The 23786-nt window shown below is 51.4% G+C and overlaps 1 protein-coding gene across 1 annotated transcript; it reads right to left on the bottom strand.

Moving 5' to 3' along the window:
• Window positions 1-1512: 1512 nt before the first annotated feature.
• EXOSC10 (exosome component 10) lies at window positions 1513-23279 on the bottom strand. The gene is made up of 25 exons (XM_047726943.1): window positions 22715-23279; window positions 20773-20909; window positions 18812-18935; window positions 17352-17456; window positions 16829-16994; window positions 16558-16672; window positions 15201-15276; window positions 14886-14996; window positions 14298-14441; window positions 13595-13785; window positions 12450-12606; window positions 12165-12313; window positions 11935-11985; window positions 11192-11303; window positions 9873-9923; window positions 9666-9744; window positions 9474-9580; window positions 7535-7630; window positions 7133-7207; window positions 5631-5718; window positions 4559-4632; window positions 3919-4090; window positions 3032-3090; window positions 2310-2386; window positions 1513-1651 (listed from the first exon to the last, which is right to left on the bottom strand). The coding sequence occupies exons 1-25, from the start codon at window positions 22892-22894 to the stop codon at window positions 1621-1623; spliced, it is 2727 nt and encodes a 908-aa protein (XP_047582899.1). The 5' UTR covers window positions 22895-23279; the 3' UTR covers window positions 1513-1620.
• Between the last annotated feature and the right edge of the window lie 507 nt (window positions 23280-23786).

Raw genomic sequence — 23786 nt, 5'->3', positions numbered from 1 at the left:
TGGCACGTGACTATGTGCTGCCTGATGGGAGGTGGACACGGGCCGTATCCCTTTAAAGGGAGACTGCGTGTGCCTCTCTTCCGTTCCTTCCAGCTGAACGGAATGCGGACGTGATGGACGGAGCCAGGCCAGTTACCGAGCCCATGAGGTGGAAGCCCTGGGTTCCAGTGGAGGCTGGTGTAGCGCCACAAGTAAGGGCTAGAGTGAGAACTGCCAGTCGCCGCGCTAGCTCTGGACTAACTAGGACTGGAGAGAGAGAGAAAAAAAACTTCTGTTTTGCTAAGTCACCAACAGTCTGGCTTTTCTGACAGTTGCAACCATTCTAGCCCCAACTTCAGTCCACTGGGGCCTGGGCTGTTCTCTGCTGTTCTGCGTGACTGGCTGCTCTCTGGCAGCTGAGCGAGGTCTGGGTTCACAGCCCCTCGGGGAGCCGCACACAGCCAGTCCTCTCAACAACCTGCGAGAAGAACGTCTAAGAAAACAGGCTCCTCGTTTAAATATTTGTGAAAACGGGGGCGCCTGGGTGGCTCAGTGGGTTAAGCCTCTGCCTTCGGCTCAGGTCATGATCTCAGGGTCCTGGGATCGAGCCCCGCATCCCACTCTCCGCTCAGCAGGGAGCCTGCTTCCCCCCCGGCCTCCCCCGCCTGCCTCTCTGCCTACTTGTGATCTCTCTTTCTCTGTCATATAAATAAAATCTTAAAAATAAATAAATAAATATTTGTGAAAACAAAAATAATGGTATTTTGTGCTTTCTGAATTTAATAGCCCATTCCAGGATTAAAATCAAATAGAATTCTGAAGAAATTCCATGGTACATTATTAATACAAAAATGGAAATCTGAATGTTCAAAAATGGCGGCGAGTAGGAAGTTTAGAAGGAGAAAAGACAAAAAAACTTTTAAAGTGTGAAAAACTGTAGAAACATAAATCCAAGTTTGGAAATGAGTCGACACGTGGTACAAAGCCTTGACACCAAGGCGTGGAAGTTTCTCTCTCTGCGGCGAGATTACCGATCATGTGGTTTTTCTTGTTTCCTCATTCCACCAATGAACGTGCTATGACTTTTGCAACTGGGGAAAACGACATTAAAATACTTTTCCAAATCAGGGAAAATGTTAAAAAGAAACAAAAAGGAGTGAGACAGGAACGGCAGAGAACCCCGGCCCTCCGGAGGTCACGGCCGGCTCTAAACCTCCAGCAGCAAATCTTCCCGAGAAGGTCCGCACCATGCGGCCTCAGTGGCGTGACCCGAGGGCATGTGGAGGGGGTCAAATGGCCCCAGGACCCCTGGAAAGGGAGAGTCAGTGCCCCGTGCCTTGTGGAAGCCGCCCTTTTCTGAGTCTCCTGTGACTCACACCCTCTCGGGGGTGATTCTGGGCTCCCCCAGAAATCTCAGTGCCCTCAAGGGCGCACTTACCCCCAGATGGCTGAAGCCCGGGCTCCGAGCGGGGTGGGGTCTGTCCTCTCCCTGCCAGCCCTGAGGTGGCAGCAAAGGAAAAGTCTGGAATCCGCTTTCTTCCAAGATTATTTTTAATGGTTTAAAAAGGGATCCGTACAAAAAGCAGCAGCACCACCCGGTGCTTCCAGTCCTCTGGGGAGTTCCAAGGGTCTCCTCCGCCTCTATCTCTTTGGCCAGCTGTGCCTGAAACCCCTGCAGAGACAGATGTTGTGAAAACAGAAGAGCCACTTCTCCCAGTCTGGCTGGAGGTTTGCTCTCAGCCGCTTCGCAAAACGCTGCAGACCTCAGTGATGGGCAGCTGGGGCGGCATGGTTCATTCGGGGCCCCTGGAGAACTGAGCGTGGCAGCAGCGTGTCCCCCACACTCTGGCAGACAAGAGGGGGCTGCGGAAGCACTCTGCGGCCCAGGGTGGCTGTGCTCCCCAAGACCGAAAGGCAGCTTGCCTCCTCACCAGGCCACACCCTAGGGGTGAGTCCTCTGGCTTTAGGCTCTGGCCTGAGCATGAAGGTTTCACGTTTTTAACGAAAATATTCTTAAATGACAAGCCACATTTCCTCACTGATTTTTTTTCCTCCCTCATTCCTCAGAAACGGGAAGATCTGGGAAAACTCCGAGTCCATCTGCTCAGAGGGGACCCCGGGAAGCTGTGCGGTAGGTAGTAGGCAGTGAGGGATGGGACTCTTGAGTCCTCGGACGCAGGGACAGTTGCTGGGGGGGATGGCCCTTGGCAAGGCCCTCCCCTCCTCCCATCTCAGCTGCCCGACTGACAGAGAGGGATCTGATCGAGAGAGGCTCTCTGAGGCTTTCCACCTGAGCCCTCTGAGCCCATACGCTGGCCTCCCCCACGTACCTGTCTGACTTTCCGGTTGGAAAGGACATGCTTTTGTTTCCCACCGACTGCTTAAGTTTTTTGGGTGCAACGCATTTCTGAAAAGATAAACAGCCATTTCAGTCGAGGGACAACCTGACCATAGGACACCTGCAGGAAACCCCACAGGAGCCCGCCGGCCCGTCCAAGACTCCAGTACCACTGGTGTGCCTGGTTTTCTGAGAACTGGGCCTTTCTGGGTGCTTCTGAAGGCAAGGCTGTCGGCCGGGGCTACCAACGAAGAGGAGGGCTCCACACAGGTCTCACCCTCCGGATGCCAAACCTGCATCCATGCTTGGCTCTGGCTGGAGCAACACCCACGGGGGCAGAGGCAGGCCTGTGCGGGCCCCCGAGGGAGTGTCTATGGCCTACAGCTCATCCCCATGGCAGCCAACAGCAAACACCCCTTCAAACCACATGCCAGCCCTCACAGCCTCTTTACAAGTTCCTTTTTTATTGCTGGAATAGCTGATGGGTACTGTCTGTACTCGAGGAGAGATGAGGTGAGGGAAAGGATATGCCGAGGGAGACGACTCCCAGCCGGGCCGTCTTCCCAGCAAAGAAAAAGCACCATGAGCAGGCGAGAATTCTCAAGATTTTACTGTCTTTTTAATGGTATCTTGTATTTTGCATTTGAATTTGGAATCAAAGCCTAGTTGACATACACAATCCTGTTAGTTTCACATGTCAAGTGTATTTCTTACCTTGCCGGGCTGGGTCTGCTTATTTGGATCGAACTGGGAAGGTTTCGCTTTGCTGTTTCCTGGAAGGTGAGAGCAGAGAGACGCCAGTGAGCATGTATGGGAGTCGATGTACCCACAGGGCTGCCCGCAGGGCCGGTGCACAATGTTCAGGAAGGGTGGGCTGTCAGCTCGCCACCCCTGTAGGAGGCTCAGGGACTCGGGCTGACATCAACTCATGTGTTGTGTCCCCAGTGGGAAAGGGCAGCCCGAACACCAGGCTCATCTCTCACAGATCTATTCCCAGCTCATGGGCAGGTGGCTAGAGCACTAGCTCCTCTTACACCAAGGCCATCCAGTTTGGTCTCTGTGTGCCCGTCAGGAAGTGCCACCGGCAGTCTCTTGGGCCCTGGGGTGACGACTGTGCCCTGCCTTTTCTCTCTTCAAAGGGACATGTTGCCAAGGAGGCCGCTCTGCCGTCAGGAGTGCCATCCACAGCCCCTCCAAGGCAGATGAACTCTCACCGGCTGAGACCAGAGAGCCCCCCGCCCCGGGCTTCAGGTTTCTTCCCAAACTCCTTGCCGTGTTTGTATGTCTGTCTGAGAAAATGTGTGTCTGGGCCCGAGCTACTGTGAGGAAAGATGGAGCCGCTGTTAGAGGGAACGCCACCTTGCACAAGGACCAGTGTGGCCCCGGCGAGGCAGCTGCGCCCGGGGTGGGGGTGGGGGTGGATGGGTGGCACCTGCCAGCCCGGCACTGCCGAATCCCTGATACAGCTCTCAGAGAGCTTGGGTGACAGCTGTGTCTTTCTCGGGCTTTGTCTGTGCCTAGCTCACGATTTCTTTCCTCCACAGCTTCCTCCCTCCTAACAGGGCCAAATGTTCCTTAAAGGGCACCAGTCCCGGCCTCACCAGCAAAAGCCTTGAAATCTGATTTGCTGTAGTCATAAGGGGTGAAATCTTTTTCTGGTGGATCCGGGTCTTTTGGCTTCTTGGAAGTTTTGAGTCGTTTCTTCTCTTGTTTCTGCTCTGTGGTCCTCGGGTCACTTGTGGTCCGCTCTCTCTTCTTGGCGGCACTCTCCAGCTGTAGGGTGAGCACACCGTGGGAAGGACGCACAGGAGCGGATGCGACAGCCAGGCCGGCGGCCCCTAGGCCTGCCGCACCTGTGGGCTTGGGGACAGGGACGGGGAGAGGAGTGCAGGCGGCTGGGAGCCTGGGCGGGGCTAGCGCCGGGTGGGACAAGCTCCTCTGTGGAGAATGGCATCAGGTCTTTTATGAAAAGGCACAAGATGCTTGGATATTCGTGGCCTCAGGGCCTCTTCTACCACTGGAGTCCCGATGGTCTATTTACCATAGATTCATCACAAAGAATCATCTAAGAGGAATTACAAGATAAACTTTTCTGAGGTAAAGGAGGCAGGCACTGACTGACAAGCCAAGATGGACAGGACAGACGCAGAAGTATTTAATCTGAAGTGCAGGACAAGCCCTCCTGCCATGACCAGGGGCTTCTCTTTTCTCAAATGGGAAAGCAGAAGGGCCGGCACGTACGGCAGCCTGCTGTCGGACAGACACGGCCTGCTCCGCGGTCGCCTTGTACTCCTCCTTGGCCTGGTCCCGTGCAGCTGCAAGAGAGCACGGCCTGTGGAGCTGCGGCCCCAGCAGCCAAGCCTCCCTCCTCACCTGGCTGCCACGGCCACTGCCACGGTCCCAGTCTCCCACGCCGCGCGCGCACCCTGCCCCAGCCCCTGCAGCTCAGGCGGGGAGGTTCTGCCCATGCGCAGGCTGACGGCCCACCTGCCCCTCCCCTGACCCCCAGCAGCCTGGGGGCCGCAACCCAAACATGTCAAAGACCAGAACTTCCCCAGCCAGCTCCTCGTGCGCGCTCACTCTGTCGCTGGCCACCCTCTTTTAGTTGTTCAGGACCCGCCCTTCTGGCCCCCCTGGCTCCCTTCCTCCTCTCTCGTGCCACACACCACTCGTCATCAAGGGCCGTCAGGGTCACTACGGGGTGCACTGGCTTCGGGCCACTTCTTGCCCCCTCTGCTCCCGTGCTGGCCGAGCCGGTAGCCCCTCACCTGGCCTCCCACCCTTGCCCTCTTTGCTGGGCCCTCCACGGTCTTGGAGCGAGCTTTTCTGGTTGGTGCAGGCCACTGCTCTGCTCAGACCCTCCACAGCTTCCCGGGCCTCTCGGAGTACAAGCCATGTCCTTACAACCGTCCTGCTCTCCCCCCGTCAGGCACACTGGCCTCCTGGCCACTCCCTGAGCATGCCCAGACAGCAACCGCCCCCGGGGCCTGGGACTCGCTGCGCCACCAGTATGGACCACTCTTCCCCTAGAAGCAGCCCGTTTTTGCTCCATGTCACACTTATCCGACTGCCTTCTCTACACATGGTGGGGAAGCAGTGCCCGGTCCCCGCGGAAGGGCCAACTGCCGTCAGAAAGGACGGACGTTTATGGGTGCACTGCCTGCGACCCCCCGGGAAAGGCAGGCTCCACAGGGCGGGGGCTGGGCTTTGTTCACGGCCGTACCGGCATTCTGTGGAACAAACAGAAGCATGTGCGAGGCCTGCTCTCTGGCAGACGCCCCGAGGGGCCGAGACACAAGGAGCCGAGGGCTACCTGTTTGCTCCGCCGCCTTCTCCTTGGCCGTTTCTTTAGGTCCTTTGTGCGTCTGCACCTGGCTTGCCAGCTTCCAGCGGTTGCTGATCTACAATGAAAACAAACCAAATGAAAACACTCCAAAACTCAGCCACCGAGGAATGCCTCATTTTTTTTTTTTTTTTTTTTTTTTTAACAAGGGGATGCCGGGCATACTAACCTAGTGACGACACACATTTCTTAGTCATAAATTCCAAATCTCATGACACACAAAACAGAAATCTCGTGCTGGCTTTGTGTATAAAATACTCATCGAGAAAGACCAAGCACAACTGGGTTCCAGGCCTGGAGCCGGACGCCTTCCTGTCTGTCCTCTCATTCAACCCTCCCGTAATCCTGGGACAAAGGCATCCTCGTCACCCCCGCTTGGAGATGGGCAACAGGCTCAGAGAAGCTAAATGATCTGTCTGGGGGGACACAGTTAGCAAATGGGGTAGCCGGGCTTCAAGGCAGGACTCCTGGAGTCTGGTGTGCTGCTGTCTGATACCACGTCTGCCTGTGGCGCGAGAACACGTCTCGCTGGTATCGGGCAGAAGCATGTAAGGGACACGTGGTTGAAGGGCCACAACCCGTGAGAAGAAGAGAAGGCAAAACCATCCATCTGACTCCCCATTTCAGAAGAGAGCAGGCTGACCACTAGCGACAGGGTGCAAGCCCGTCACGGTTCTGGCCTGACTCTCGCTGCCTAATGGAAGAGTGGGGTGGGGAAGGGCAGAGGGAGCCAGGGTGCCCCCACCCTGTCCGATCAGAGCAGGCCCTCCCTGCAGGAAGGAAGAAGGCTTTTAACAATTAACACGCTGACCCCCACGAACATCTCACGGGGCTCCAGGGAAAGGGCTTCCTTATTCTTATCCATAACACTGCTAAAAACAAGCCAGACAATAGAAGACAAAGTGTTTTACAATTGAAGCTGTCGCCGGTGAGAGCCTGAAAGTAATATATTCCCACGTGAAAATGCGTCAGGCTGAACACCTAACACCCGGGCCCTTTGCTACGTACAAACTAAACTTCAACTAAAAACCAAACACAAAAACCAAAGACCTGTTTCTTAAAAGTTTCCCATAGGCTTCTGAAAATCAGAAGGAGTCCCGGCCCCTCTCTCCAGAAATGCTTATTTGTATTTATATATAAAGCCTTTTTTGTGTTTGTTTTCAGGAGCCTCAAGATGGGCTTAAGACAGAACCCTAGTTCAGGGGCGCCTGGGTGGCTCAGTGGGTTAAAGCCTCTGCCTTCAGCTCAGGTCATGGTCCCAGGGTCCTGGGATCGAGCCCCGCATCGGGTTCTCTCTGCTCAGCGGGGAGCCTGCTTCCCCCTCTCTCTCTGCCTGCCTCTCTACTTGTGATCTCTGTCAAATAAATAAAATCTTTAAAAAAAAAAAAAAAAGACAGAACCCTAGTTGAGATGATTCAGAAGTCCCCTTTCCTGAGAAAGTCACTCGTGGAAAGGGTGACTGATACACTTACTTCGTAGATTTTTGACGATGGATCAAACTTTGCTGCCTGAGAAACGTGAGCGCGGTGTTCGAGGGAAGGCAGGAACTGGAGAAATGGAAGGAAACAGTCGTTCGAATGTGCTCAGGCCCTGCACAGGGGTGTTTTGGGGGGGGGGTTCATCGTGGGAGGCCTGATTCGGAGCATCCGCATGGCCACCGCTCGCTGGCACACGAGTGAGGTGTCCTTGCTGGGTTCGTCTGAGAACAGCCCGACTCCACCCCCACCCGGACACCAGGAACAGCTGACACATGCTGGACTCAGGGGCTGCTCTCCCCAAAGACCGTCAGCAGCTTTTCCAGGCGAGAGGCCCCTAGAAGCTACAGAAAGCTCTGCCTCTTCTGTCTGTCCTGAACACTCGTGACGCCTACTTACCATCTTAAATGGATTTTCGAAGGACGCCATTATGTTCTGGGCTTTCTTCTGGGCAACCGTTAAAGGGCTCTTTCTAGTTTCTTCGGCACTAGGCTCCTGCAGGGACAGAAAGTGAGCAGCTTATCCCATCATCATTCTGCGGCATCACGATGCGAGCAACGGAATGATCGTAACAGCAGTAAGAAGGGGCGCCGGGGTGGCTCAGTCAGTTAGGTGTCTGCCTTCGGCTCTGGTCATGATCCCGGGGTCCTCGTATTGAGTCTCGCTTCCAGCTCTTTGCTCGGGGGGGAGCCTGCTTCTCCCTGTGCCTGCTGCTCCCCCTGCCCCTGTTCTCTCTCCCTGACACATAAATAAATAAAATCTTAAAAAACAAAAACCAGTAGAATACCAGCTAACTCTTTAGGTCTCTCACATGTACAGAGCACTGTCACACCCTGTGACGGCACCCAGGAGGGCTTTTAAACACACATTTATTGAACCAGTGAACTGAACTGTGTCCTTACAACTTACGAGGTAGGTAGTGTTATTCTCACCATCTTACAGATGAGGAAACTGAGGCACAGAACGCTTAAGTCTTCCAGAGCCTGACAGTGAACAGGGGCAGAATGAGAACTCCCACCCAGGTCTGTCGGGCTCTAAAAGTTGAGGTTATAAGAAGACATTCACAAATTAAGAATTATAAACCGTTGTGTGGGCATCAGGGCAATTATGCGACAAGATGCTGTACAAGTGGGTTCAGAATGTGTGCTATCCTTCTGCTTCCTCCGTGGTGACGGTCCCGCCACACAGAGCGCGGGGATACCACTGCCTCTGTCAGCCAGAGTGCGCGCTTCTGGGCTCACGTGGCCCGAAGTTCATGCTCCTTTTTTTAGCTGCCGATTCACCTTGCTCGCTTAGAGCTCCCGGACTTCTCTGCTCACGAATTACTGAAGCAAGACCCAATCTAAATGTCTGTGATGACGTGAAAAAGAAAGTCAGCTCTGAGGCAGTACATTTTGCGGGCGGCATGGCGCCTTCCCGGCGCTGGGCCTGCGCTCTGGTGTGAAGGACCGGCTGTGACCCGTGATCCTGGAAGCTTCAGACCCGCCCAGCCGTTTCCCCCCCCCACCCGTGAACAGCTGCTACGCCAGAGACTATCTTTATCCAAACGCATCGTATGCCTGCTTCTCTTTCTTCACAGAAATTATGATTTTTCCTTTAGTACATCTATTGTGTGCACCCTTCAGAGTTTTCTCTGTGTGCTTTCCTTTCACGCTGGTCTCTGCAGCGCCCACCCATCTGGACCAACACCGCACCCGGGTCCTGCTTTCCCGAAGAGCCTGTAGTTGAAGCCCCGGGAGGAACGAGACACCTGCTGGGCAGGACAGACCGCGATAAGCTCTGTCACAACTGGGTGCGGAGTCTAGGACTACGTGGTCCGGGGACTGGACAGAGTCACTGCCTAGCACGGCCCAGCCCCTCTCTGGGGAAGTAAGTTCCCACCCACGTACCAGTGCCCTCCTGCCTTGCTCGTCACTCTCATCAGCCACCGCGTGGAGAAATGCTTTTCTAAGCTGCCTCTTTCCCAGCTCGAGCCCGTGCCGGTGGTGCTGGCGGGTGCTGCAGAGGGACCCGTGCGGTCCCTGCAGCCGAGCCCAGCGCTCAGCCCGCGCCTCCCCTGCGGCTGCAGGGGAAGGTCCCGCTCCGGAAGCACTGCGGCCCACGCCATCCCCCCTGCTGGGCATGAGCGAGTGTCCGATGTCAACCCTTCCTTGGGCGTTTCTCCAAACGGAGCTCCAGCCACCTCCAGCGGACTGCCCGCAGGTCTGTCTCCACGCCTGTCCCCACGGCTGCTGGGTGTTACCTCTGGTACGGTGGATGCAGCACTCCCCGCAGAAACTCCTGACAGGTCTACGCCGCCCCCCACCCCCGCACTCCCGCCGGTGTTTCCAACACTCACATTAAACAGCGTGATGACGGCAGTAGCGATAAGGCATCTGGTATCTGGCAGGGTCTCCTCTCTTTGGTCGGGGAAGAGGCTTGCCTGTTTCTGCGCTGGCGCAGGCTCTAAAGGGATGAAGTCAGTAAGGTCAAAGCCTCATGGAGAGTGCGGAAGGCAGTTTCCAGAACGTTCCAGAGACCTCTACATTACCGTTGCTGGGGATGACAGGGTAGCCATCTGAAGAGGCGTGGGAGCAGTCGTGGGGTCCGAAGAGAACATTCTCCAATCTCTGCAGCAGAAAGCAAGCAACAGCCCCCATGAGGGACTTGCAAGCGTGCGGAAGCTTTCTGCCGCGGTGCTGCGGGCTCCCGACTGGTGCCCTCCCCCAGAAGACAGATGACAGACACAGCACTCTACCTCGGGACCAGGCAGTGGGCCGCTCTTCCGTACGCCAGCTGCAACTTCAGACTGAGGAGGAAAAATAAAGAGCACCTGAGGAACGGCGCCCCAGCTTGGCAACCGCACGTGCCCCCCCCAGCGCGGACTGCGGCCCTTCACCGGATGGGTTTTACGAGAGCCCAGCGCTGTTCTTTCGTCCTTCAGCCCATACAGTGCCTGGTACTATTATCACTTAGTGCTCAGTCATACTTGTTGAAGAATGAAACCCTTGATCGTGACCAGGCACAATGCAGAAGATTTCCAAGAGCCTGAAAGGGCTTCTCCTCTAGGAACCAGGGTTTCTCTCTTTACTTGGCCCCACTGTAGAGCTAACACAAGGTTCTTTTAAAGAAATTTTAATGTGAAGACCGAAATGTGTTTATCCTCAGTTTCTTCCTTATCATCCTAAAGGAACTGATTTTAAGTCTTCCTGGATCCATACTCTTTCCAAGAAAATCCCAAATACAATTTACCAATATTACTACTGAGGCAACACAATGAAAAACTGTCCCCCAAATTAAAATTGAATTGGATGGCTCAGTCAGTTAAACATCCGACTCTTGATTCCAGCTCAGGTCATGGTCTCGGGGTCGTGAGATCGAGCCCCATGTTGGACTCCGTGCTCAGTGCCAAGTCTGCTTGAGATTCTTTTCCCTCTTCCTCTGCCCGCTCCCCTGATGGTGCACACACATGTGCTCTTTCTTGAATATAAATAAATGAAATCTTAAAAACAAAAACAAAAATGAGGAGCTTTAGCTTTTGATAATCATAAAGCAGACATGTTGGGACACCTACGTAGCTCCGTTAGTTAAGCGTCTGCCTTTGGCTCAGGTCATGAACTCAGGGTCCCGGGATTAAGCCCTGGTTTGGGCTCCCTGCTTCCCCGCTGAGCAGGGAGCCTGCTTCTCCCTTCCTCTCTGTTTGCCTTTCCCCCAGCTCTCTTTCTCTCAAATAAATAAATAAAATCTTAAAAAAAGGTGCGGGGGGCTGCGCCTGGGTGGCTCAGTGGGTTGAGCCTTTGGCTCACGTCATGATCCCGGGATCCTGGGCTCAAGCTCTCTGCTCAGCGGGGAGCCTGCTTCCCTTCCTCTCTCTGCCTGCCTCTCTGCCTACTTGTGATTATCTGTCAAATTAAAAAAAAAAAGAAAAGACAAGACCTGTCTAGTAGCCTTCCCAAGCCCCATTATTTTCTTGGGATTTTATAGAATGGAGACCAGATCATGTACGGGGGAGACCGTGGGGGCCAGCAGACACAACAGGTCCACTGGGCTGGAACCTTCAGCAGCAAAGCTTCCTACCTTGAGCAAGGGCATCTCCCGGGCCTGCTGGATTAAAAGATGTATCTCATTGAGCTGCTGCCGTACAAGAGGTGGGACAGGGTTACAGCAAGCTATGATGCCCTGAGGTTCCCTGAAGACAAGAAAGCACACACTCAACTCATCTTGTAGGGACACAGCTCCCCACAGGCTTCCAGATGAGAACAGAGCGCTACGGCTAGGGTGACGACCTGGGAAAGCGTGCCCAGCGGGGCGGTCTGGGCCTGGGGCATCCGGCATCCACGTGTGTTCTCTGTGGCCCCAAGCTTGCTGCTGGCCCCTCCCGCAGCTCGCCTCGGGCTAACTGGGAGAGCTGGGAGGAGCCCCACAGCTCTGCACCAGGCTCAACCGAAGACAATGAACCTGGGTTCCTTGCTTATCCTCCAGTTAACATCAGAGAGCATTCAGAACCGACACGTGTCTCGGTTTGGAACCGATGACAACTGCGAGGCTCTGAGACGCTTTCCTCCCTTCCCAGCGGATGCTGGAGGCTCAGACTTGCAATGGATCTCATCTGAGGCAAGGCCGCTGAAAAGGCTGCAGCTCAGAAGGTCTAGTTCCTGCAGGGCAGCCCGAGGGCACAGATTCTGGACTTGTGAACTTCCTTAGAACACAATCTACTGAGTCAACGGCCTTGAGGTATGAACGATTAGAGAAGCTGATCTGAGGGATAAAATGTCTCTAGTGAGAAAGTCAGGAATGCATTCTCAGTTCTCGGGACTCACTTGGGCAGTTCTTCCGCGACCTTCAGCATCATGTGGTTAGGCAGGACATATCTGGAACAAAACACACAGTGCAATGGCCTTAGAGTCAGCCAGCCAGCCCTGTTAAAGGCTATAGCCTGGGGGAAAACGTAACCAATTTCCACGGTGAAGAGAAAAAAGCCATTATTTCCTCGCTACCCGAGCTGCTCGCTCTAGAAAGCGGATATTAAATGAACGATTGATCCCCTTACCCATAACTTTCATCCTCCCTACGAGCCGTTTTATCCCTCCAGGCAAACAGCAGCTGAAAGGCTGTCAGCTGCTGGGTGTTGAGATGCTTCTTCTGCTTCCTGTACAGTTCAAGATAGGACTCGTCCGTGAAGATGGGCTTGACGAATTTCTGCCAAATATTACAGAATAGTCAAGATCAGCGGGGATCCTAATCGTGCCCTGGGCTCTTCAGAACGTGCGGCTCTTTTCAGAAATGTGAGGGACAAAGAGAAGCACCAGGGCCTGGGTGGAGACAGAGGCCGTACCTTAAGGCAGATGTCCCTGCTGCGTTGCCACACGACCTGCAGCTGCACGGGCTGCTCGTTGCCTCGTTCCCACAGCTCCAGCCGCATTTTATCATAGATGTAAAGCAGGTAATGGGTGTCGTCCCGGGCGTAGTGGAGCATTTCCTCGGGCAGAGGTCTGGGATTGCAAGGAAAGAAATGATTTTGCGGCTCACCCCTAGAAGCAGCCACGTCCCCTGTCCGCTCTGTGTGGGAGAGGACTCTGGGTGCCTGATTATCACAGCCAATACTATAATTATATCCCTAGTCCTGAAATCTTAATGGGACAAGCCTGTCTTCACAGCTGGGGAGAAAGGGCAGCAGGGTCACAATGCAGTTGAAAAGAGGGGCCCTGCCATCCTGAGTCTGAATCTTAGCTCCGCACACCTGTCCTTGGACCAGTCACGTAAGCTCACTTTCCTCCCTGGTGAAGTGAAAGACCTCACAGGCTGCTGTGGGGACCACCGTGCGCAGCACCCCGGGAGCTCTCAGCTCAGTGCTCGGCACATGACAATGGCTAAATGACAGGGAGTGGCTTTCAGACTTTGTCAGTTTTCATCTTCTGTCTGGGCTTTACCAGATTCTCTTTAGAAATTTGGAAATGCTGAACTGGAGGGAAGCCGAGCGGCTTTCTTCAGACAACAGCTGCAACCTCAGGGAGGAAGCCTGACAGCAATCCAGCAGGGCCCAGACTCCAGAAAGTGCGGCAGGACCCTGCCGCCCGCCATGCTCTCGCACCACAGTTCCCATGTGCCATAAGGTGCAAGCTTACACCCCTCAGAATTTCCCTGAAGCTCTGGGAGATCATCACCACCCACCCACCCACCCACACAGACGCACACACACACCCTTCCCTACCAGGAAGTTTCAAATGAGACACTGGCAGGGACACAAATACTGACGTGGCATGCCTCTTCCAACCACCATCTCTGTGATGCGTGGGAGCCCAACACGCGCTCCACGTGGTTGCCCTAAACCTTCCAGTCGGGCTTCTGCTGCTGCCCACAGCTGCAGGACAGACCGGCGCCAGGCAAGCCAAGGTGCCACCATGGTCACCACCCGCACGTGGGTCTGTGTGGCCGAGAGGCTCAGGAGCAGCCGCCCGCCCGTGCTCGTCAGACACACACCGTATTCTCCAGTCGGCCAGCTGGTACTGCTTGTTCGAATCCACACTGCAGTAGAATTTCAGGAGATGGTCCAGGGAGTGCCGGCCCAGGTTCAGGAGGCGTGCCGCCTGATGGGTATCAAACATATTCACTACGTACAAGCCGAAGTCTTTCTGGAGCCATTCGATGTCCGAGTCAGCACCGTGGAAGACCTGGAAACACAAGCGGTCGTGAGCCACCATGCGTTCAAGGCCACTCGTGCTCTGGAATGAGCCTAGCCCCTAGGTTAGTATGATGCTGGAATCAGAAGCCAGAAAGAAGGTTAAGATGAGTTCAGTTTTAAAAGCTTCTTTTCCTTTGGACCAACGGCCTTACAGGCTCCTAACTGCACACTCTTAAAGTCTGAAATGGCTCCCAGCCAGTGATTCTGAAAAAGCAGCTCTCCTAGCTTCAAGGGTGGTCATTAAGGGCAAAGGATCCTGATGGCGCGGGCTCGCTGCAGTCGTCAGGAACATGACGGAACATTCCTTGGGGTGGTAACGAGCCACAGTTTAAGCCGCTCTAATTGGGGCTTAGAAACAAAAGCGGTTTAGTGCGTGGGGCCGGGATGTGGATTACAACGATTTCTCCCAACTTCACCAGGTCTCTGTTGAAATTATGGAACAGTAAACCGAACAGCACTTAAATCCTGGGCTCACAGGCAAGAGCTACAGGAGGGGCTGACCTTGACGATGGCGGGGTCTGTGAGGCTCTCGTTGAGAATGTACATGTCGCTGCGAAGCTCCAGCGCGTCCACGATGAAGTCTTCCATTCGGGTGGAGATCTGCATCAGGCAGGTCAGGCCCAGGAAGCTCCTGTACGAGTGGTGCTAACCCCCGGAAAGAGGGGAGAACGGGGAAAACGGATCACACCAGGCTTTCCTTGACTGATTTTGGGGGGGCAGCTACAAAAGCAGCTCTACGACTGCTCGGCTTTTGCCAAACAGCAGCAACAACAGCAAAAAACCAAACCCAGATCTGTTAGTCTTTTTATTTAATTTTTTTTCAAGATTTTTATTTATTTATTTGACACAGAGAGAGAGATCACAAGTAGGCAGAGAGAGAGGAAGGGAAGCAGGCTTCCCGCTGAGCAGAGAGCCCGATGCGGGACTTGATCCCAGGACCCTGAGATCATGACCCGAGCCGAAGGCAGAGGCTTAACCCACTGAGTCACCCAGGCGCCCCCAGATCTGTTACTCTTAATTTTATACTCCTCAGGTAGGGAGTAACTCCTAGAAAATGTAGAATTTCACTCCACATCATTCACAACTTACCTCTAAGTCTACCGCGAATTCTTGGCAAGTCAAGAGCTTTTCATTGAGTTCTACCAGCTCATCCAGGGAGGACACGAAATGGCAGGGCGTCTCTGCCACAGGCCTGTATAACTGGGGCACAGAAGCACAGGCAGAAAAAGAAAGGAGTGTTCAGAATCACCCTTCACTAGAGCATAAAATGCATCAGGAGCTCAAGAGATGACCTGACGTTGCAACCTTTTACTGTAAAGTCACTTAAGAAAAGCCCGAATTGCGTTGATTTGGTTTTTCCTGGGTTCCTCAGAGAGCGTCCATGAACGAGGTCTAGGTGCTAACCTGAGGCTGTGGCTTTTGCAGGACTGAATCCGGTGGAGTGAAGTGATCCAGCTCATACTGATAAGGATGTGCAAACCTGAAAAAGTGAAAAAAAGAAAAATCCTTTTGCTGAATTCCGTGGTTCAAGGAAAAACAACTGCTTTAATCCAATGTGTGAAAACAAATGAGCAGAGGCCATTGTGAAAATATTTTATCGCCATAAAAAGTACCATGATTTTAATAATTCAAGGGCATCAAAAAAAAAAAAAAATCAGGTCCAACTGGTTCACCCTTACAACATGATCACTAGAGATCTACCCCTCTGTAAGGATGTGAGCTCTTATTTCCAAACACTGCATGGCTGCCACCGTGGAGGATATAAAAACGTACAACGGGGCGCCTGGATGGCTCAGTGGGTTAAGCCTCTGCCTTCGGCTCAGGTCATGATCCTGGGTCCTGGGATCAAGCCCTGTGTCGGGCCCTCTGCTCAGTGGGGAGCCTGCTTCCCTCTCTCTCTCTGCCTGCTGCTCTGCCTACTTGTGATCTCTCTCTCTCTCTAATAAATAAAAATCTTAAAAAAAAAAAAGCATAACGTGCAGTTCCTTGTGGTCTGGCAAACAGACCTGTGAGGTCAGAGAGGACGGGGCCCATATCGCAGTTGGTCAGATGCCAAATGCTCTATGTTTTTTATTCCTCTATCATCCACTTGCATAAAAATCCCAAGTCTGTGAGTTCGTTGAGGGCAGGACCACCTCTCATCACCTCTGTTTCTTTAGCACTTGGCCTGTGGCCTCGCAGTGCAGAGCCAGGCCCGAAGGAATGCTGCCCAGCCGGACTGTGGCTACATGCGAGAGAAAGACCAACGCCAGCCGAGTTCTTCCCACCTGTTTCCTTCACGCAAGGTCTATTTGTATTTGTCTATTTTAAGGTTTTTTTTTTTTTAAAACAGATGCTTATGCTGCCAGTGAAAAACGCCTTTTCTTTGTTGAATTGATTAGAGGCCCCTACCTCACTATTTGGAGTCCCCACCTGCTAAGAAAGGCAGCATGGCGCAGAATGGCAGGGAAGAAGGACCGTTTTAAGGAAACCTGGGGTTTCAGGTTCTGGCTGTGTGGGAAGGCAACATGGCACCCCTTGTTTTGTCTTTACATCTGGACAAGGGGGTGCCAGAGCGACCGCTCCCTCTCAGGGCTGCCATGAGTGAGGGTTACCCGGGACGCCGCCCGGGCAGGTCCTCCGTGAACACAAACAGGAGGTTTTACCGATCCGCTGTTAGGATAAGGATAGCAATCACCTATTCCTCACATTCTTTGTTTACACTGATTATTTTACAAACATGAAACTGAGGGAGAATGTAGAAAGTTCAACAAATACTTACATGTCCTGCTCCACCTGCTGGGTTCTCTGCTGATGGATGAAATCCGCCAGCGCAGGGGGGACGTCCAGGTCTTCCGGCCGGTCCTGCGGGCGCTCCCTCCTTTCTTTAGAGAGTGCTGGAGACCCAAGCAGACACAACCCCGCCATCACAAAGAGGTGAACCCACTCACAGCTTGCCCTAGTTACGGAGCGGGTCAGTGGCTCCTTTTGAAGAAAAGAAGGTGGGAGGGAGACATCTTCCCCTTTCCTGAGGCAGAGTTCTCATGCCTTACCCTGAGGGAGGGGTTTCTGAGCATTGGGCTTGATGAAGATCTTGGGAAGAAATGGAGTGTTGGAGTTGTCGATCTTCTCTCGGAATTTAAGCTGAGGCCGGACGATGTTTTTTGCATGAAGCAACCGGAAAGTTTCAGATTTTGTTTTTTTGCTATACTCTCCTGCCTGTGGTAACAAATACAAAGACTTTTATAACACAGCCACTTGATGATTAGAGAAGTAAATTCCAAAAAAAAAAAAAAAAAAAAAAAAAAAAAGAAAGAAAAGAAAAAGAAAAGTAAATTCCCATTTGTAAATGGGAATGCCCTTCCGAGGGCATTCACTGAAGAATGTGCATGTGTGTGTGTGTGAGAGGTTGTGGGGTGGAAAGGAGACAAGAGGTCATCAGGCTGTGAGAACAAGTTAGGCAACGGCCAGTTCTGCGTCCAATAAATCAGAAGAGAAATGCAGAACAGGATGGGCAAAGGCCTTATTATAAAGCTGACCCTTGAAGCTCTAGTTGATTAGCAAAGAAGCCCTCACCTTACGGTTCCAGCTGGACACTATCGTTTTGGGAACCTGCAATCCTGCCGGGAGGACAGGCTGTTGATTCTTATTCACACCTGATGCTTCATCCAGTAAAATACCCTAAGGGCAGAGGATGTCATAGGTTAGCATCTTCCTCTAAGGATTAACAGGTTAATTACCTAAAATTCTTAAGAAACAGATTCAAGAGAATTACGTGTGAGAACATATATATACGAGGGAGCCATCCCAAGTAATTAAAGCATTATTTGCTCAAAGACAGGGCAGTAACTGGCCACTCCCCACCCTCGATAAAATCCCTTTACCGCTCTCAGTTGGGCTGAAAATTAAAAAAATGATTCAACAGTGGGATGTGGCCCACAGAAAGAATATAAAAGACCCTAGATTGCACCTATTAAACACAGAAGGATGGTACTCGGACAGTGAAGGGGGTTCTAATCTACTCTTCAATCGAAGCAGGGGTGCGCTATCAGTTTGGCAATCCAGGTGACAAAGAGTAGCATGGTAGGACTTGAAATCATAAAATATGAGAAACTGCTGAAAGACCTGTGGGCATTTAGATTATGGAAGAGATGACTTCAAGGAGGAGGACAGGAGGCTGAGACTGAAACATCTGCAGGACTGTCACATGGTTGAGAGTTAGTTTTGTTTTGGATTATCTCTATGTTTTTCTGTAAGTAATGTTCTGCTGTAGAATCAGGTCTAAGTAGATAGTCAGCTAGATTATACGATACACATCTCCTTCCAATCATACACTTCTCCTTCCAATCATGCGAGTCAGGCTGTTTAGCAGATTGTAGATAACAGTTTAAAAAAAAAGGAGAGGCTTAATTTTGGTTGGGCTCTGCACCCAGAGGCCTCTTCTTTTGCAATACAAAGAGGGATTTGCAAATCTGGAACGCAGATTTGTAATAGGCCTCCACTGAGTGGTGATAGGTTGAAGTCATATATTTGAAGACAACTGTGTTATCTTTGGGAAAAAGAAGCCAATTGTCAGAAAGGGAATGTTGTTGGAATAAGAAATGCTAAGCTTTTCATTTCCTCAGATGCTGGAGTTTCTTTTTACATTTTAATAATATAAAAAGTTCTTCATTTGTTAACTATCTTTTTTTTTTTTTAAGATTTTATTTTAAAGTAATTTCTGTGCCTGATGTGGGGCTCAAACTCACAACCCCAAGAATAAATGTCGCCTGCTCTTCCAACAGAGTTGGCCCAGAACCCCCATTTGTTAATTATCTTAAGAGTAATGTGATGGGGCGCCTGGGTAGCTCAGTCGGTTAAGAACCTGCCTTCGGCTCAGGTCATGATCCCAGGGTCCTGGGATTGAGCCCTGCATTGGGCACCCTGCTCAGTGGGGAGTCTGCTGTTGCCCCTGCTGTGCTCTCTAGCTCTGTCAAATGTAAAAAAAAAAAAAAAAAAAAATCTAAAAAAAAAAAAGAGTAAGGTGAAACACTCACCACTCTTTCCAGAATGACATCATTGGTATCAACTAGTAAATCAAACTTGTCCTCCAACTCGGTCACTTTACTTCGGTCCTTAATGTTGCTTCGACACCCATGGTACTGCATTACCCTACTCATACTAGGAAGGACAGGAAAACCAAGGTTACTTTGTAAACTTGTATTCATTTGTTCCCAATCTGGGAGAAAGCTTGAAAGGCTTGGCTTAGACTGTTTTTTATATATATATATATATATATATATATATATATATATATACACATACATACACACACACACATATATATATGTATTTTTTTTTTAAGATTTTATTTGTTTTAGAGACACAGAGAAAGAGAGAGAGAGAGCGTGTGCGTACAATAATCAGGGTGAGGGTTAGAGGAGGAGGGAGAGAGAGAGAATCTGAGGCAGATTCCTTGCTGACCCTGGAGCATGACACAGGGCTTGAGCTCATGACCGAGAGATCATGACCTGAGCTGAAACCAAGAATCAGAGGCTTAACTGATTGCGACACCCAGGTGCAACCCCTCCCCAATACTTTTTGATTGAACTAGTGTAAGGGCCTGTTTAGCCAGAGCAGCTCCATCCTGACCCTGCCTTGCCCCCTTCAGGGAACTTACTTAAAAACAAGTCCCGGAAACCAGTCCCAGGTAACAAAGCCTAAATACAAGGGTGGGTCAGGCCAGGTGGAATTATCTAATCGGTGCGACCATACTGTCTCCTAGCTACCAAGGAGTATGGGCCCCGCCCTTTGGATGTCCTTTGGGCACCAATTATGACCAAGGTGATAGGCTAGTTCAAATATCTACTATAGGGTAAATTGTAATTCAATTGGTCACTTATATGTGACCTAGCAGGACTGTGCAGCTTTCTCTGTTACAATCTCATTGGTCACCTGTGCATGGCCAGGTCCAACCACATGGCCTTTGCCCTTAAAAGCTAGTCTGTAAAGAAGAGAGAGGTCACCTCTTTGCAAGAGACAGCCCTGGCCGGTCAGTTTAATTCTCGATGCTTGGTGCAAAATAAAGCTTTGCTTGACCTTCACTTTGCATCAGTCTTGCTCCTTTGACCATGGACCCAACACTAGTAAAACTTGCACCCTTATAGCAGAAACACTGCTATTTGTGTGGTTTTGGGCAATTTCCTAAATCTCACTAAGACTCCCTCTCCTCATCTGTTAGTTGAAGAGTTGGAAGAAATGACCTCAAAGCTTTCTTTAAATTCTAAAAAATATATCATACTATGTAAATAATATACTTTGCCTTCATAGCTTTATCATGAAATCTAAAACAGATGCTCTAACTCTGTTATGCAACAGTTAAACAAAATCACTGTTTGTGTACTATGTTCATACACTTATTAAAAAGGTAATACCCACGGCGCTGCAAACTGTGTGATAGAATCTTGGATCTAGGCTTTTAAGTCCCACTTTAATTCAGAAAGATTCACTGTCTACGTATAGGTGCAAAAGTCAATATATTTTTTAAAAGTTAAACTCAAAATTTACCAAATAACATTTCCCTGATCAAAATCCATTGTCTCTTTTAGAGATTTTTTTAAAAGTAATTTACTCTCAAAATGGGGCTCAAACTCACAACCCCAAGATCACACATGCTCTACCTATTGACCCAGCCAGACACCCCCACTGTCTCACTTTTATATTTTATAGCTTTTCCTTTTTTTTTTTTTTTTAAAGATTTACTTATTTATTTGAGAGAGGCAGAGAGAGAGAAAGAGAAGTAGTATGTGGTGCCTTACTAAGGGTTCAGTCTCAGAACCCTGAGATCATGACCTGAACTGAATCAAGAGTCAGATGCTTAATCAACTGAGCCACCCAGGAGCCCCTAGAGCTCTTTACAGCACAGAAAAATAGTTAAGAAAAAACAAATTTTAGGAAAAACTACCTATTTCTCTTTATTTATTTGTCTCAACATGAGAAAATCATATACAGTACTTACCACTGAAGCAATCTGTCTCCCTGTGTTTCACAAAATGCCTGGAAGCCAGGAAAACTTCGGTAGAAATCATACTCATCGCCAAACTGTGGTAGGCCCCCAGATGCCTTGGTGACTGCCACCACTGACCCGAGAGCAAACTGTCAAAAACCAGAAAAAACAAGCATGTTTCAAACATGGATCCCCATTCATTCAGCAACTCACTTTTCTCAAGATCTGCTACATAGGGGCGCCTGGGTGGCTCGTGGCTCTGTGGGTTAAAGCCCCTGCCTTTGGCTCGGGTCATGGTCACAGGGTCCTGGGATGGAGCCCCGCATTTGGATCTCTGCTCAGCACAGAGCCTGCTTCCCCCCTCTCTCTGCCTGCCTCTCTGCCTACTTGTGATCTCTGTCAAATAAAGAAAATCTTAAAAAAAAAAAAAAAAGATCTGCCATATATAATACATTGTGCTGGACGGTGAATTTCATATATTCAACGAACATTCATTTAATGCTGATTTTACCCCAGGCTCTGAGGATACGACAGTGAACACAGAACCAAGTTTTGGAGCCTACATTCTTGTGTGAGTGGGGAGAGAGAGAACAAACGCATATATGACAAATATTCAAAACAGCCTGGGTTTAAATCTTGGCTCTGCTACCTATTAACTGTGATCCTGGGTTATTTATCTGGATCTTAGTTTCCTTCTCCAAAAAACAGGCATAATAAAAGTGACCACCCCATAGAGTTGTTGTGAGGATTAAATGAGCCAATAATATCACACTGGGTGGTGCCTGGTGAGCACATTAGCGCTATTATTACTACTGTTCAAATTCGGGTCCATGAGCTTCTACAAGAATTCACTTCTGTGTTTTCATGTGGGCAACATCTAAAACAGAAGAACACTCTAGATCCTTTGCTGACCAAATTATAATGGCCACTGCCCACAACTGGACTTGTGTCTGTTTTCGTTAGTGCCAAGTAGTTCTCTATTTTAACTGTTGTGTGGTAATGAGAAAAAGTCTCAAGTGGCTGTCATAAAGAAATGATGGTCGGTCATGTGAAGGCCAAATGACATCACTGAGAGCTATGTAATGAGTGTTTTCCAGGGGGAGACCAGAGAGAAAGGAGGTGGGAACTTGCGTCATGGTGGGGGACACCTGGTAGCCGGTGCGCAGGACTGCGACCAAATCAGGACCATGGCTAGTGGTCCAGGAACTACCAGAGCCAGAGCCAAACAAATGAATAATGACATCGACTAATGATGATCCACCTAACTGAGTGGAGTTTGGGGGAATACGCAGTGCAAACTGAAAACATTAGTTTTCTGGTTTTGTAAGAGCTATGCATCAGGTGTTTAAACCTAGTTTTGTTTGTTCATATCAGGAGCATTACACAAATAATCCCCTCAGTGTTCCTTCGAGGAGGCACTGATAAACGTTCTAAGGCCCTAGAGGAGGCCAGCTCGGTGGCAGCTGTAACAGGTGACATTAAACCCAGGGTCTGGGATTATGTAGGACTGCACCACAGGAAAAGGGGATCATCTTGGCCGCGGGAGCGGAGAACGCCGACTGGTGTGGCCTACAGCAGCCGAAGCCCTTCGGAGAGGTGATTAGATGGCTCAGGCCTGGGGCGGGACGAGGTCGCGAGGGCTGGGGGCATCAGGGTGACAAGGAAGCCCTTCCCACGACACGGACACGGGTCTCCACACTCCATGCAGTTGCATGGACTCAAATGTGGGAACGAAGGCCCTGGGAAGCGTGGCGTCCCTCAGTGTCCGCGTGCGATCTCCGCCGCGGAGGGGAAGTGAGACCGTGCCCGGCCGGGGGGAGCGGCCCCTCGACCCCCGCCCCGGGCTCCGCAGCTGCGCGCGCGCGACCCGCTGGGCGGCCGCGGAGAGGGCCCGGGTCCGCTTCCGGCCGAACGCGGGCGGCTCCCGGTGCCTCCGGAGGCCCTACGAACTCACCTTCACGAAGCTGTCCGCGTCCGGGAAGCCCGGCAGCACCATTTCCCCGTCGGGGTTGGCGGCGCTCGTGGCAGTCGGGGCCTTTGGCTCTCGGGGGCTGGGAGGCGCCATTTTTCCCGGCCTGCACGGCTCTTCTCGCGAGAGTGCCTCAGGCCGACGCGACGTGTGCCCACCGCGCATGTGCAAAGTTGGTCTTTCTGGGGACGAGCTGGCGGGGGCAGGGGGGCGCGGTGAGAGTTAGTTATCCTCCCTGAGCTCTTCGACAGGGGGAAGTTTACATTTTCTCTTTAACCTCACATCTTATCATCTGGATAACCTTGTGATTTACGGTGGGACCCGGGGGGACCCAGTTAATCTCATTTTTAAGGCCAGCCTCTCCCAAGCTCTTCTGGTGCCCGCCTCACGCGCTTGATCTGGGCTCCTGCAATTAACTGATCCCCTCTCTCGGACATCGTCTGTCTTCTCCCTCGCCACTGGTTCATTCCTACCGGCCTACACGTATGCTGGCATCGCGGCCAACTCCAGAGACACGAAACATCACCGTGCACCTTCCAGCCCCTTGCAGGCAAACTATTAGAGAAGGCTCTATGTGCCCCACAAGCTCACGAGCTCTCTCCAACCCCTCCAACCAGACGTTCCTGCGCGTCTACACCACTGGAAACACTCTTGCTGAGGCACCTATTGGGAACTCACACATTTGTGAAATGAATTCGGGAAGAGCTGTTCTGAGGAAGGCAGTTTTGGCAGCTCAGGCGAAGGTTGGGAAGTCTAGTGGGGTGTGGCCTTCCGCCTAAAATCAGGAGTGGCCCACCCTTAATTCATTTGGCTTAATAAGTGTGCAATAAATGGTAGCTGTTCCCGTTAGAGTATCCTGTTAACGGGAATAGGAATATCCTATTAACAGGTAACTTGTTTCCACTCTCCCCACCCTCCCCACCTCCCCACCGGCACTGGCAGGACGAAGACCTAGCCTAGTTCATTTTAACAACAAATATTTCTGGGGCGCCTGGGTGGCTCAGTGGGTTAAAGCCTCTGCCTTCCGCTCAGGTCGTGATCCCAGGGTCCTGGGATC

The sequence above is a fragment of the Lutra lutra genome, chromosome 4 (assembly GCF_902655055.1).
Source record: "Lutra lutra chromosome 4, mLutLut1.2, whole genome shotgun sequence".
Classification (NCBI taxonomy): Eukaryota; Metazoa; Chordata; class Mammalia; order Carnivora; family Mustelidae; genus Lutra; species Lutra lutra.
Note: the sequence above shows the minus strand (reverse complement) of the source record. Positions and strands in the feature narration are given on the sequence as shown.

Coding starts and splice junctions, on each gene's coding strand:
- EXOSC10 (XM_047726943.1), bottom strand. CDS start 22,894: ATGCGCGGTGGGCACACGTCGCGTCGGCCTGAGGCACTCTCGCGAGAA. Junction 20,910..22,714: donor ACGCGGACAGCTTCGTGAAG/GTGAGTTCGTAG, acceptor GGTTTTTGACAG/TTTGCTCTCGGGTCAGTGGT. Junction 9,745..9,872: donor GCCCACTGCCTGGTCCCGAG/GTAGAGTGCTGT, acceptor TTTCTGCTGCAG/AGATTGGAGAATGTTCTCTT.